This window comes from Ochotona princeps, chromosome 5, assembly GCF_030435755.1.
Source record: "Ochotona princeps isolate mOchPri1 chromosome 5, mOchPri1.hap1, whole genome shotgun sequence".
NCBI classification, from domain to species: Eukaryota; Metazoa; Chordata; class Mammalia; order Lagomorpha; family Ochotonidae; genus Ochotona; species Ochotona princeps.
In genome coordinates, this window is record NC_080836.1 from 60929679 (window position 1) to 60945925 (window position 16247).

General features: G+C 38.4%; 1 protein-coding gene across 3 annotated transcripts in view; it reads right to left on the reverse strand.

Annotated features, from left to right (window-relative positions):
• Positions 1-16247, reverse strand: part of PDE1A (phosphodiesterase 1A) — a 224180-nt gene that overhangs the window by 11897 nt on the left and 196036 nt on the right. For 2 of the 3 annotated variants that reach the window (XM_058664694.1, XM_058664695.1), the window contains exons 12-13: positions 14162-14282; positions 13606-13793 (exon numbers count right to left, since the gene is read on the reverse strand). In XM_058664694.1, the coding sequence (XP_058520677.1) occupies positions 13606-13793; positions 14162-14282 (309 nt within the window). Of the gene's footprint in view, positions 1-1779; positions 2150-13605; positions 13794-14161; positions 14283-16247 lie in introns of those variants that run through there. The other variant, XM_058664696.1, reaches the window with a different exon arrangement.

Here is a 16247-nt window from a genome sequence, read left to right on the forward strand (position 1 = left end):
ACACAAAAGATACTAGGGTTGCAGACAAGTCCCAACTATTCTATGCTTCTGATAATGCTCCTGATAATGCCCTGAGCCTGTGGCGGATAGTCAACCCATTTGGCTTCTGATCCATTGGGGAGATAGAGTGAAGTTCCTGGCTCCTGGCTACAGCCTTGCCCATATCTGTGGGCATTTGGGGAGGTGAACCAGTGAGTGGAAGATTTCTTTCTCCTTCTCTTCCTGTCACTCTGTGTTTCAAATAGATAAAAACTTTATGAAGTTAAACAATGGTAAATAGTATAGAAAATAAGCCAGCATGTAAACATTTCCGTTCAGTGTGTTCCTAAAGTAGCCCATGTATTACATCCTTAAGTTGACTTAAATGTGTTAATAGATATATTTTAATGCAAATGGAATAATTTTTAAAAAAGATTTATTTACTTTATTACAAAGTCAGATATACAGAGAGGAGGAGAGACAGAAAGGAAGATCTTCTGCCTTCTATGAGAGCCGGATGCAGTAAGGAGGCATGTATGTGAGCCCAGGTAATAGCATCAATTATTCCAGAAGACTGCAAGTTTTGAACACTACATGCTGTTGTCTCAACAACTTTTTAGATAGATAATAAAAAACTAACACAAAGAGATTAAAAATTTTCAGTAATACATGAATGAATAACTTAAGGGCAGCAGAATGGAATAACAAAGTCTGTTCCAGAGGTCTGGATCTTAACTATGTCAGGCCACTTCCCTGTGTATAATTAACCAAAGGTATCGATTTGTCATTACTTAGTAAAAATGCATATCTTATATTTGAAATTAAATCTGATAGCATGTTACAGCCCATTGTCATCAATGGAAGCAGCCTGACTGTAGGAGTAAGCAGATTTCTTTACGAAATTCTAATTTTCTTTTTTTTTTTAAAGATTTATTTTTATTACAAAGTCAGATATACAGAGAGGAGGAGAGACAGAGAGGAAGATCTTCCATCCGATGTTTCACTCCCCAAGTGAGCCACAAGGGGCCGGTACGCGCCAATCCGAAGCCAGGAACCAGGAACCTCTTCCAGGTACCAGGAACCTCTTCCAGGTCTCCCACGCGGGTGCAGTGTCCCAACGCATTGGGCCATCCTCAACTGCTTTCCCAGGCCACAAGCAGGGAGCTGGATGGGAAGTGGAGCTGCCGGGATTAGAACCGGGGCCCATATGGGATCCCGGTGCGTTCAAGGCGAGGACTTTAGCCGCTAGGCCACGCTGCTGGGCCCACGAAATTCTAATTTTCAATATTAGACATTAGTTATTCATTCTGATCTAAATCATTTTGGAGTTTCCTGATTGCCTAGTAGAGTCAACCATTAACTGTTAGTAGATCATAGTAAAAGTGGCTGTACAAGTGCAGCCCATTAAAAAGCAAAACAACACACACAAAAACAGCCATTTCCCATGAGTTTAACTTCTGCAGCTAGTTGAGTTTAAGGTTAATTTAACTAGCCTTAAATTGAATTAGGTAGTGGAACATGCATTTTCAAATCCAACAAAGACAAAGACCAATATTTTAGACCATTTTATCTCTGTCATTCATTCCCTCTATTACCTATTGTGTATCTATAAAAATATATAAAATACAGCAAATTAAACTGTTAAATATCTATTTTAAAATATCTTATTTAAAATAGTATTAATAATGTTAGCAAATATTGAATCAATTGTTCAGGAAGATGAATAGAATTGAAAGCTAAATTTATAGAATTCATACTATATTTCCGATTTTTTTTTAATAAAAAAGACATTCAAAGGCAAAGTAGATGGACAAGCTTTATTGCAGAAATGACAAAAGTAAGATTGGCTCTCAGAGGAAATTTATTGATTCTTACTATATTATCTCAGTAACATGAAATGCCACAAAATACTATTTGAACAGGTATTTGAAGGCCTAAAGTTGTTGATGTAGTCACCAGATGATCGTATTCTGTAGCGGTTTGGTCAGTCAGTCATGCGATCTGTAGCTGTTATGTATCTGGTTCATGAGGCTGATTGAGCAATGTATTTCCACAAGAATATCGACATCTCCATGTTTTTGTCAAATGAGAGCTGCTACCATGTATGAGGTTTTACTGAAAGGTGTTTACTGTTTGGAAAGCTCAGGTTTCTGTGAACTGGCTTTTGCATCTGAAAAGAGAAGCATTTAACAATCTAGAGAAAATGTTATAAGACGTTGCGAAAAATATAGACTAATTAGTTTTGGTAATCATTCAGCTTGTAGAAATTAGGGTGGTGAAATTATGAAGGTAAATACAGCTGATATATTTTTCTTAATTTTCAATACCTTTTGTTTTTCTGCTGAAGCCTTTAGGGATTATTGTACTCAGCAGTGGTGAGCCTGAAATGATACTTTTTACAATTAAGACATGGAGATCAGTTCTCCTTAATTTCAACCACAGCAAACATTCTCAGATTCTAGTGAAAACTTCTCTTGAAAGATATTAACATCATTTACCAAAAAGTTATTTACAAGTACTTGGGAGTAGCATTATATCATTCAAGGAGTCAATATTTTGCATCTAATTTATTCTAAGAATTTTTTAAAAATCATAATTCTCTTTTTTCTTCTTATAAAATATCTCTCATTAATCTTTGTGAATAACACTAACAACAATAATAAAAATTTCTACAAATTCCTTCTAGAAACTGAGAACTCTCAGACTAGAGAAGTCAGTGCCCCTATTTAGGTTTTAACATGATTTTCAAGTAAAATTTTACCTACTGTTATTTAATCTCATGAGAAAGCATCAAGAAATATTAAGATTTGTGTGTGTGTACAAGTTGTACTCTTGTGCCAATATAATGCTAAAAAAATAATATAAGTACCTTAAAAGCATTGAGTAGATTATAAGCATTTTCTTTGAATGCAGAACAGCAATTTTGATTGAATACAGTTTTTGTAAAATTCTTAGCTCATTGAAGATGACATGTCTTATTTTTATTGCCTAACAGCCTCTATAGTGATTCTTCCAATTCAGCAGTGTTATGGAAATACAGTTTTAAGAATACAATGTTGTGAACTCAAGAGGTAGTGTGACAAACACTGAAACTTATATACTAGAGACTATTTAAATACTTAGCAATTTGTCCACAAATATGCCATAAATTTTGTATGTGAACACAATATATAAGTTTTGATTGTTCCAACTAAAAAGATGTTAAAAACAGCACTAGCTAAAATTGGTAATTACAATGGGAATGCCAAGATAAACAAAAATAGATCACGTTAGAGTTTTCCTTGGTCAGATGGGAATGGCAACATATGTGCCTTGGGTGGAGGAACTCGAAATAGCTTCATCTCTCCTGCCTACCTTCAAAGGATGGAAAAGATTTCTGAGTTCCTTCAAGAGAGATCTTCTAAGATCACCTCCAAGTCCAAGTCCATCAAGGTACACATTTTCCTGAAATTCATTTTCTTACTGTCTCGCATCTCCTCTCATTCTAATCCTACAATGTTTTAAGGAAAACTGCTTTGTCTTCACTGAGCCAGGGATGACCCACAAGCGGTTGCAGGCTATTGGCTCTGTCTCCTTTCCTGCTTGCAGCATCCATGTGAATACTAATGGGCAGGACTCATACACACAATAGCCCTTAAAATGCCCTAAATTCTGCTACTCTCTCAGTTCCTCTATCAGCCTGGGCACATCTTCACTGTTAAAGGAAAGTTTAGAAATGCTAAGTATAATCTAGAAGTTCCTGGACTTCGGATTTGGACAAATGAGATGTAAATCCCCATCTTTTCAAAGACTAATTGTATGAATTTTGACAAATAATTTAGGCCCTTGGAGCTTCAGTTGCAATGGGCTATAACTCTTTCCTTGTGGAGTTCCTACAAAGCACTTCTGTATAAATGATGAATGAGTGGGTAAATAAATGATAAACAATTTCACTCTCAAAGTAAAAATTTTAATATTTTAAAATAAAAGTATTTAGAGGGCATAAGTGCACCAACGATCCCATTGGTGACTCAGTGAATAAGCTGTTCTAGGATTTGAAAGGAGTAGACTTAAGAAAAGAATAATTCCAGTGTCTGGGGTAAGTTTCTGTCTCCTCTTTTAGTATTTATTCCTAACATATTTTCTTTGCATTACTGAAGTTGTATAGAGGGTAAGAAACGTAGGTTCATTTGTGATATGTACACAAATTTGTGATGTAAGGTGACTTACTAGATTCACCTTAGGAAGAACGTGACAAACGTTAACAAGACTGTCCAAATAGCATGATTATTATGCTTAATAGATCCCCCAGCACATCAGTATGTGCTTTGTGAAACACAAATCTACATTACATTTCACATGTAATGTGGCTCAGTGGCTAAGTCCTTGCCTTGCATGTGCCGGGATCCCATATGGGTGCCGGTTTGTATTCATGGTCCAGCTGCTCCACTTCTCATCCAACTCTCTCCCTGAGGTCTGGGGAAGTAGCAGATGATGGCCCAAAGCCTTGGGAACCTGCACCCATGCGGGAGACCAGCTCAGCTCTGACCACTGTGGCCACTTGCGAATGCACCAGCAGAGAAAAGTTCTTTCTCTCTGTCTCTCCTCTCTGTAAATCTGATCTACCTTTCTAATAAAAATAAATTTTCTTTAAAAAATGGAGATGCTAGCTGGTAGATTTGTTTTTTGTTTGTTTTTAGAAAATAGAATCTTAGGTTTGACTACCATGCAACTGTTTTGTGTTTGAGGCACAGTCTAACAATTGCATTTTTCCTCATTAAGCAGCTTGACATCCCTAAGTTCTCTGGGTGCTGTGAAAATATGCACTCATGATGTTACTCTGAGTACCCACAGGTAAGAATTTGGGGAGAGAAACAGTAAGCATTTATGCTTGTTTCTGATTAACTCTGTGGACAAAGGTCAGGCTTTCCATAGAGAAGCAAAAGTTTTGTCTAAAGATAGCATTCAGAAGAAGGATTCCTTAGCGGTCAGCTGTGAAGGTGAAAGTGAGAATCAGCCTGATGCAAACTGTGGAACTTTTCAAAAGAGGCAAGAAAAACTGTGGGTGTCAGTGGGGGGAGTGTAAAACAACAGTTCTTGCTTTAGTTCTGATGTAGGCAGGGGTGTAGCTAACAAAGAGGTGCTCAGGAGGGCAGGCACCTGCATTGCAGCCTCACCAGTGCTGTGACCTCACATGCACTGCCCAAACCCTAAGCCATTCTGTGCAGACACAGGGGTTTGCTTTTTAATAGCTTGCACGGGCCAAAACACCCAACACAGCTGCCAGCTGTTGTCCTGGGATGATATCATTATAATAAAATCATTATGGTAGATACTCCCACTTCCAACATACCTGACATCATGATGGTCTGGAGATTTCCATACAGGGCAAGGATATGGGTGGCACTCAAGCCCAACCTCAACCTGAACTCTCTCTGAATATTCTGTTAAATTTTCCACTAGATGCCTCATCCTTTGCCCTAGATCTGGTAAAAGGATGGTCCAGAACAATGTTAAGCATAGCTTTCTCTCTCTCCAGAGCATGCCCACATTCCCTCTTGAGTGTGTACTTCCACGTTGAACAATCTGCTTGTCTGCTTGAATTCTTCCTCTTCTTGAGGCAAAAACCTGGATCCAGCCTAGCCAGGCAATCCCACAACAGTTTTTGGAGTTCTTTACTGAGCCCAGTGAGAGGATGCTGACTGCCCCCACTCTGATAAGCACTCAATTTTCTAAACTGGCTTTTATCCTCTCATTGAATTCCGCTCATGTACTTCACAGGTCTTAAAACTTTCTGAAGCTTTGGAATAAAACACTCTTTTTCTAAAATTCAGATTTTCCTATGATCAAAAATGTCTCTTCCCCTGCTATTTTTCTTTGAAATACTGTCTTTGAAACTCTTGACCACCCAAATAGCTCAAATAATTTAAAATTACACAATTTATATCACATAGTCCGGTCAGGATTGTTACCCCCTCAAGCAAAAATAATTGAACCTCAATTTTTTTTCTTACAAACTGAAAAATACTTGATAAACAGAAGAGTATTTTGAATAACTCAATGATTATATTTCCTCTTTAACTTCTCAAGGGTTGGGAGTGGAGAGGGTGTGCAAACGCTGTACCTGATTTTGTTCCCAATTATTTGCTATCAGGATTCCAGGACCATTAAGACAAGAAGAAAGAAGTATTGCCACCAAGGTTTCCAGAAACAACAACGAAAAAGTGTTCATGGTGTTTAAAAATCATGTCTAGGTTGGGGGCACAATTTCTTTGCAAGTCCTTGATCCAGTTTTACTCTCCCATCTATGCTTCTTATTCCCTGAAGGGAAATTCAGATTTCCTCCAAGCAAAGCAAGGATTATGAGCACAGGGTTCAGACTGGAAGAAGGAAAGGCTCACCCCCTCACTGTTTCAGTGGCATTTTATTCACCGTAGGGAGCCGAAGGGACATGGGGGAGAAAAAAGTTTGAAACTTTAAGATCAGAAGGTTGTAGAAGGTTCAAGATCTAGAAGGTTCCAGAACGCTGCTGCCACAGGACCCAGGGCTCTGTAATACCAGTCACATTTTGAAGTAGTTCCAAGTGGATAAAGTGTGAAAGAATTTTTAGGCTCAGGACTTGCAGGAGATCTTTGTCAGGTTGTCATATCAGGACTTTTTAGAGGTTGAGGTGAAGTAGGTGCAAGCAAAAGAGGTGGCTATGGGGTCTACGGGGAATGAGCCACAAGCCATCCCCAGCTCTCAGTCAACGCCAGCAAATCTGTGATCTGCAATGGTTGAAACAAGGTTTCAGGTGTCCAACTGGAAGATAAATGCGCATGGTAATGGGAGGCTGTATGTCTGAGAGAGACCTGAGAGCAAGTGAGGCTCTGATCCTTCCCTGAAGCCTGTGATACCATGCTAGTTCCCAGCAAGGCCATCTGAAGGAAGATGAAACAGAGGTTAACACGCCTTCTGGAAAGCCTGTGCGTGCTTATTCTGATTCAGTTAAAATATTTGAGTGATAAGCTATCAGTTCCAGTAACACAGGAAACTATTTTGGCACCAAAAATTGGAAGCTACATTTTTGTGTACCTGATCTATTGCCTAAGAAATTGAATGTGGTATTAATGTTGTTAAAAGGACTTTAAATGCTTAACATTTTTAAACCTTATGGTATTTAGATACATTTTCTTCCTTCTCATGCTTTCTGTCAAGAACAGCCAAAAAACCCCTGCTGAAACAGAACTATTTTTGTTCTGAGGGATAAATCACATAAAACATTGAGTGCAAAGCGAAAGAATGCATACGGCAGGACTGTTCACAGCAAGTCTTAAGACAGGCAAAATTAAAGTGCTTAAAGTTATATACAAAGTCATAACAGCTAGAGAAAACAAGAAAACAAACAGTTCTTTTTGTGTAAATCAGAATAGGAATTAACTCGCTGGAGGGCAAGAAGACGAAATTATTAGAAGGAACCATAAAGAAACTTCCAGGCAAGAGCTATAGCCAATGGTCAAATGAAACCCTGACAACCACTTTTTAAATTTCTAAAACTTAACCCGATCGCATCGCCTAGCACGTCCAGGGGGTGGTGTGCTCCACAGCCGTGCTCACAGCTCTCACGAGCTCATTTAATTCACATTAGGATTTCCTTCACTCTACTTTTGCCACACAGGCTCCTTTTCTTTTCTTCCTTTCCACACATTTGTATTTCTTGCTGAGTTTTGTACTTCTGTTGAAAGTAACTTGCCTTCAAATACTGCCAACCTGCGTCCCTCTCTCTGTTCAAGTCTGTTTCTCCTTGTCACTTTATCAACGAGGCTTTTTCTGGCAAAAACTTCAAATTTCACCCACATTCTTCCTTGCTCTTCCGATCTCACCCTCAAGTATTTTTGCCATGACATGTACCACTGTCCAGCTTATAAATAGTTAATAGCTGGTCCTGGCACGATAGCATAGTAGTTAAAGTCCTCGCCTTGCACACCTGGGATCCCATATGGTCACTGGTTCTAATCCCGGCAGCCCCGCCTCCCATCCAGCTCCTTGCTTGTGCCCTGGGAAAGCAGTCGAGGATGGCCCAAAGCCTAGGGACCCTGCACCCGCATAGGAGACCTAGAAGAAGCTCCTGGCTCATGGCTTCAGATTGGCTCAGCTCCAGCAGTTGCGGCCGCTTTGGGAGTGAATCATCGGATGAAGATCTTCTTCTCTGTCTCTCCTTCTCTCAGTATATCTGACTTTGCAATAAAAAGAAAATAAATCTTAAAAAAAATAGTTAATAGCTTAATTCTTTTGTTTTTCCTCGTTAAAAATAAGGTTCCTTGGAGCATGGGTATATTTTATGATCGCTGATCATCCAAGAACAGTGCCTGGTACCAAGTAAGAATTCAAATATATGCATGCTGAGTAAAGCGAGGTGGGAGGCAGGATGAAGCAAATCATAAAATTACTCAGGATGGTAAGAAACATCGCATTTCATTCCACTCCAGTCTGATCTTCAGAATGAAGTACTTCTGGAACACAGCTTGTTTTCCTAAATAGACATTCTCCTTGATAAGGGCACAAAAAAGCAGATACGGAATGGATTCATAGTCTTGGTTATGATCAAAACTGATTGGGCGAACCTGGTTCTCCTTGGAATCACTGACACAAGGGTGACCAAACTCTCAAGTGCTTACAAAGTGATTGCTTTGCCTTGAGCATTAAGCTCTGTCTTTGCCATTGGGGATGCTCCAAACTAGTGTTTTCTCTAACAGTATGGCACTTCCTCTCCATTACTGCTCTGGACCCAAATGCTGCCCCATGGCACAGGATGTCAAGACACTAAGGCAAAGGATTCACATTAAATGGGACTTCAAATGTTGTACATTTCTTTCCTGTATATTGTTTCCTTTGCTTCTAATTAGGTGTCATTCCATGCACCACTAGTAAAGGCAAACACTTTTTTTTACTCCCCATCTCATTTCTGTAGGTGTTTTTCTTGTAAAGCATTCTACATCTTTGAGACTCCCCATACCATGATAGGAGATTGATCAGGAACTTATGAAAATACTGGCTCCATTGAGCTCCATTGCCATCTCAGTAAGTTGTTGAGGTTAAGAGAGGCTGTATTTATTTTTTTTCTGGCACTCTATAAGTTAAAATAAAAGTAGAAGGAAACTCTTCATTATTTTCTTCAGTCTCTTAACCAAAAGGTTAAAAGGTTAAAAGGTTCCAGTGTATTTAAAAACAAAAGCATGCTTGAGATTGTTAGATGTTCCCGGTTCCTTAAAAGAAGCCTCACTGAATAAAGTACTCCTTAAGCATATTTTTTGTAGTTTCACTGAGTAGGAACCTGGAGCCTAGGGACCTACAACCTTACAACTGCTCTGAGATTATTTTTTTTGAGATAGCTATTAAATTACAGTTGAAAGACAAATACTATGATAACCTAACATCTGGAATTCTCTTTAGAGGCTGAGTATTTAATATTCATAAGCTCTAAGTATTGCAGAGTCTGATTGTTTTCATTATAATATTATATTAAGGAAAGTTTGATCTTCACTATACTTCAGGCTAGAAAATAGCAGTTGGGTAATACCTGATAGTGACCTTATAATTGATGACATTTTTAGTCAACCGCCTTTTTACATTATTATGTAGGATTTCATTTGTACAGATTTTGTATATAAAAGTTAAATATGATAAAACGAATATCTATTTCTATGTTCATCTAAGAAATAAAGTATAACTAATACCTAAATAACCCATACTGAACCATTCTGAATACCTTCCCCTATAATTAGTGCTATCCAAGATTATTAAGTTGTTTTTGTTTCATTAAATTTTCTGTGTTATCTTGCTGTATTTTCAGCAGTTTGTATATTGAATCACTTCTGCATTACTGGTGGTCACAGCTAAAGTTCATTGCTAACAGCTGAATGCTGTTCAATGCTTTGAATAAATCACCACATGAATCTACGCTACTTTGTTCTTTCACTTTAGTTCTCACACTTCAACAATGATGCAGGGAGTGCTTTGCGCATGTTTCCTGACACACACATGTCTCAAGAGAACAGAAGTAACATTGTTGGGAAACAGCCTGAGTACATCTTCAACTTTACCTGAAATGTCCAGTCATTTGGTAAAATGATTATGTAAATTTACACACACACACTTAAGGGAATCAACAATCTTGGCATTATTTCTGACCCTGCTATTGATAATTTGAACCCTATATCAAGTCTATACTGATTTCTATCAATTCTACTGTCAAAGTATGTCTAAAATCCAATTTCTTTACTAACTTTGTTCCTATTCAAGCAAACTGCTTAAAGGAACCATTTTTTATGTATCCAGAATTAAGATGTTTTCTCTTCCTTTATTATTATGTCTAGACTCTCATCTTTCTCAGGTTATAAACTACACACTTCTCTCTAGACTGTTTCGTTTGTGCCTTCTAAACAACAGAAACAGCTTTGCCATTGGGTAGACAAGGTCATTCTTTTAAATCTGTAGTTCAGATCTCTCATTTTTTTCTCTTTACAGTTCTACAAATTTCTCTTCCTTTGGTCAAAACCAATTATCTGGTACCACATTGCCCTTTTATCACATTTTCTATAATATCCCCACTTGTCCAGTTTTTCCATGCTCCACAGGCTTCCCTTGATAATTCTTTTAGCATAGCCATTGTCTATGTCTGAAAACTTATTATTCTTCATTCCTGAATATCCTTCTGCTTCCCCCACCATGGTTCACTCTATAAGCTTACAACTTATACAGTAAGACCTTTACTGACCAATTAACTTCAAAGTGTGATTCTGTGCCTCTCCTTCAATCTTTCCTAAATATTTGCTTCTGTTTTGTTATTTTCTATTTCTATAATTCTTAGAATGTATCACAGAAGTATAATAAATATGCCAATAGCAGAAAACTCCTCGGTGTTCACCACTCTACTAAACAGATTATATAAGTCAACTTAGTAAATTCTCAAAATCATTGCCGAAGAAAAGGGTTTTCTATTGCAGTGACAACTCTGATTCCAGTGCTTAGGCTTGCATGGTCCTCCACTTCCACATCAGTTTCTACCTTGAAAGTGGATGTAGGAGCAAGAGGGATAATATACGTAGAATGTGTGACTCACAGGAAGGATGTCAGCAATTGTTTCCCTACTCTCCTTTCTGTGTTGAAAATGCAACATTTTTTTCACTTCCGAATAAATAAAATATTCAAAGTGGAGTTTAAATATCAGTTAGTTCATTCATTTTTGAATCTATTCAGGAGAGGCATTTAGCCTTAAAGCACAATGTCTCACATCAGACTATTTGGGTTTGATTCGTATTTTGGCCCCTGAATTCAACTTTAGGACAATGCAGGTGCTTGGAGATGGCAGTTATGGTCAAGTGGTTGGATCCCTACCATCCCTGTGGAAGTTCTGAATTGACTTCCGATTCTCTGGCTTAGGCCTTAGCCCAGTTCTAGATATTGTGAGCATTTGGTGCAGACAATTGACATATGGGAGTGGCACAGAGCCAGCACTGTGATGTAGCAGGTAAAGCTGCCATGTGTAATGTCAACATGCCGTATCAGTCATGTGGGCACTGGTTTGTGTTCTGGGTGCCCCACTTGTAACCCAGTTCCTTGCTACCAGCCTAGAAAAAGCAGGGAAAGATGGATCAAGTATTTGACACCCACATGCAGCACAAGGAAGAAACTCTTGGCTTAAACCAGGTCTACCACTGGTTACTGTGACCACCTGGGGATTAAATCAGTGGATGGAAGCTATGTGTCACTCTCTCCCTATCTCTGTCAGTCGAACATTCAAATAATTCTTTTTAAAAATGAATAAAATAAAAAAATCATTCCATAAGTAGTTTAAAATAGCTGCATTGCTTGGGACTTGCTAATTCTGAGAGACCAAAAGTGAGATATTATTTCTTTTCTCAAAAGACCTTATAGTTAGTGATGCTAGCTGTTGGTGCTCTAGGATCAAAATTTTGAGTATAATTTATTCTTTATAGAAAGGCAATTTTGTTTACTTCAGGATTCTAGTTGGATACATTGACAATATTTCTGCCCTCCATGCCTGGTATTGTTAAATATTTTACTGAAGGACATTTATATGGGATTCTAAAGATCCTTAGTAGTGGCTCGTGCCGGCAATATAATTGTAGGGGGAGATGCAAGATGAAAGTGAAGATCTGTGCTCAACAACCACTAGGGATTTCAAGTTAACGACAGTGCTTAGCCAAACACATAGCCATTCTAACCACGAAACTTTGTGACTGCACAAGCTACACATTTAGAAAGTGGCCCTTGTAACGGCTATGTATAGTGATCACTGTGTGGAAGCTATTTCTTTTCAGCTAATGCTCAATTTCCATGGCTGGGAAAGCATGAGTTACAGAGGCAGACCGTGGTATTCATTTGGCAGTCTTATTTTTCTAATCACAGAGATTAAAGAATGATATGACACAATCTGGGATCAACTTCCTCATTAAGCAAATTATTGATGAATTATACTTAATTAGTGTGTATAGTTTGTTCAAAACTATGCTATAAATGAAAGATACACTGGAAAGCAAAATAGAACATGTGACTGCTGTGTTCTATAGATCTCCATGTAAAAGACAGACAAAAAAGGAATAAATAAACAAATGTTATTGCGTACAGGCTGGTAGTGCAACTTTGAAATGGCTAAACAGGGCTCTTGCAGGAATAAACAGGACAGAAGATATAACATTGCATTTAATCATGTAGGCGGGCCTCTATGGGCTGCAAAGCATGGAAGTTCTGGCCACACTTTGGGGAGAACTGAATCCTCCTTCACTTACCAGTTATAAATGGGCACTGAGCAAGTTATATAATTTCCATCTACCTCATTTAAAAAAAGGGAATGATAGTATATACTTCATAAAATCCATGTGGAAATCAAATGAGTTAAAGACTGATTTTTGAGTGAAAAAAACCTTGAAAACATGAGACTTCGGAGCCAAGAAGCAAACAGAGTTGGAAAGAGGAGAAGAATTCCTGGCTGAGAGCCAGTGATCGCCAAGGCTCTTGGGGCTTATAGACCTGCAGGTGGCCGCTGCACAGGGGTGTGATGCTGAAAGAGGAAAGGCTCTGGGAGGGAACATCAAGGCAGCAAGGGCTAGATCTGGAGTTTGAAAGATAATGTCTATTGTGGTATTGGTTTCCTGAGCCAAAGGGAACAATTAATTCACATCAACAAGTATGCCAGAAAGAAATACAGTTAGCTTCTCATTTGCTTTTTCTGGTTTCTGGCTACAAGGAGTTTTTCCAACTTATGAAGAAATCTGAGTCAAAGGAAATAATGTGATAAAAGAAGAAAAAAACCCCAAATCTTTGATACTGAGTATTATCTTCTTAGTTTAGCTTAGAAAAGTCACTCACAAAGCCTAAAACCCAGGCTCAAAAGCACGGAAAGTTATTGTATCACAAAGTTAAGTTACCATTTTGTCCTATCTTTCATATCTAATTTGTTACCACACATGCTGGCAGCCAACTGGCATTAACAGGGAGAATTCCCTTTGATCTAACAAAAAGTCAACTTTTCAACAAATGATCAAAGAGTAGCCATATTCTAAATACCACCAAGAACGTACTAGTTCATAAAAAGTCTCAGATGAAAAAGAAAAGCCATTCAAAGAGACGTGAAGACAACTGTACCTTGTGCAGCTAATTCTTTCCACCTCTCTTTGTTCTGCTGAATGATGTCCACCAGATTGTTTTTGAAGCTCTTCAGGTCCACGGCTGAGAGGGAGTAATCAGGGGAGTAATTCCCATCTGTCGCAGAGCCTTTTGAGTTGGGTCGTCTCAGTGTGTCAGCAACATGGAATCCTCCCACGCTGGGTGAGCTGACCGTCACAACCACCAAAACCAAGATAACAAGGTCAGGAGATGGCAGGAGGAGACAGTTGGAAAACTTAACTGATTAGAGGAGCTGAGTAGCAGGTGCACAGTCCCAGTTTTGAGCTTATGATAGCTGTTCATCTCTCTTCCCTCCCCCTCCACATGGAAAGGGCCAGGGACAATCCTTATTACACTCTTTTTGAGTACTTCTCTCTTTTTTTAGTTGGGCACATGTTGTATATCGTAAAGCCACTAGATGGCAATACTACCTAATAATTATTTTAAACACTGCCTGCCTAGCTGTGAGAAACTAGGAAAATCAAGTAAAGATTTCTTCCAATCATTACAGAGCCCAAAAAATTGATGATCATACCTGCTTGCCCCAAAGTTAGAATTTTCAGGTTTAGAGGCTTCCTCTATAAGAGGAATAACAATTTTCTCCGTTGAGTCTGTCAGAAGAGAAAACGTTGGCTCTACTATGAAATCAATGAAACCTACAAAAGCAAAAGCAAAAATCAAGTGATTAATGCATATTATAAATTCTAGAATTCTAGAATCAGTAGTAATGGAGGGTGTCTGGCACCCCTTACCATTTGCTACTAGTTTAATTCAGAATGTAATGGATCAATTACTGTATAAAATGATTTCTCAAGCAGTAGAAGTGAGACAACTTAAGCTTTCAAATCCTGGTTTTGCCCTGTAAAAACATCATGTACTAATGCTAACAAGACATTTAGATCCACTGAGAGTGAGGACACTTTCTTCTCTTAACAAGAGAAAAGTATTATCTATTCTAAAAGGTCTCTATTTGCTTGTTGGATCTTCTTATTGACCAACGTGAAATAATATCAAACTTTCAAAGAACCTAAATTGAAATTTGCCTCCCTCTGGCTAAGGAAGGCAAGAACTTACTTTCTTCTTCTTTACTGTAGCTGGCAGAGCTTTCTGTCAGGGTGTTAATATTTCAAATTGCTGTTTATTATTCCTTAGAGGTAAAGTGTTAGTTCCCAGTGTGTGGGTGCGTTCTGTCAAATCACTGAAGAGTCACAAATGACTTCTCAGCGAGGCAGCACTCATCCCACCGCTTTGAGATGTCAGGTTTGACTCAAGTCTTTCTAGAGTAGTCATCCAGGTCAAAAATGACCCTTGGGGGGCACTAACTGCTCAGTGTTTAGGGAGAGAAGGAGATGAGCTATTCCAAGCTCTGTGTACACTTCAAAACCTGAGGTCTCAGGTGAGCTTTGCTGCTTGGAATCAAGTGCTTGTTCTATGGGGAGCATTGTAATTGGAAGCAGGTGTCTGAAGTGACAGTGCCCTGGGAAATAGCTGCATTTGAAGAACATCTATCAGATGCTCAGATAAAAGAAATTCATACTTCAAGGAATTGGATTACTTCTAGCAAATATTAAAGCACATTTTTAACTTTAAAAACAAAATCCAGTAGTTTTATATTTTAATTGGCACTTTCAAGGCAAGGCAACATTAATTGGTCACTCAGGGCAGCGTTTGAAGTTCTATGGTATTTTAATTCTGGCATATGTAGATTGTCAGAGGAGTCATTGCCTCTTTTAACATGGCAACAATTTATACTGCACCAATAAGCCCTGATGAGCCCTTTAGCCTGCCACACTCCCACTTACTGGATGATAACAGACACTTGTGTTATAGTTTTTACAAAAACAGTTGTTACAACTAGAATGGGAAAGAAGTAAGGTTCTAGCAATTGCTATTTTGTGGCTATACATCACAGAGCTTTGTGGGAGATATTTCTGGAACATGACTATAGAGGTAAGGGTGAGGACTCCTCTATTTATGGTTCATATTATGCAAAAGTTGGCTCAGGAGTGACTGTCCCAAACACTTGGATCACCCAGCATTGCAGTAGCATATTCTAATAGTGGTTTAAACTTGAAGCCCCCAAACAAGTGCAAATGATAATAAACATGGTTGGAAGCAATATCAATTGCGAACTTCATATCAACTTATCTATTCATGCTTGTATTTCCAAAATATGAGCTGGTGTATTTAGTAGGAAAGCTTAAGGATAATAGATACTTTCACATGGTTATTGAATTATCCTAGGCAGTGAAACTTTTTTTCTGCCAAGAGACATTTGAATATTTATAACATTATTCATGAGCCATGCAAAACATTGAGTTTTGAGTTCTGCTTGCAGTTGCTTTGCCGGGGCCAGCCAAATGGATGCCTGTACGCTGCACATTCCCTATCCTTGAAAGGATGAATCACAAAAACCAGCAACAAAACAGCAAAAAATAATCTATTACATAGGAAGAGAGTTCTGTAACTGGGGGGGAGATAACTGGTAAGAATTACAACCAGAATAAAAACTGTATTTCCCAATGCTGCTGTACTGGATTAATCTTGCTGCAACTTGAACAGGAAAGAGGTAAGGTTCTAGCAATCCCTTTTTTGTGGCTACATGTTACATAGCTTTGTGG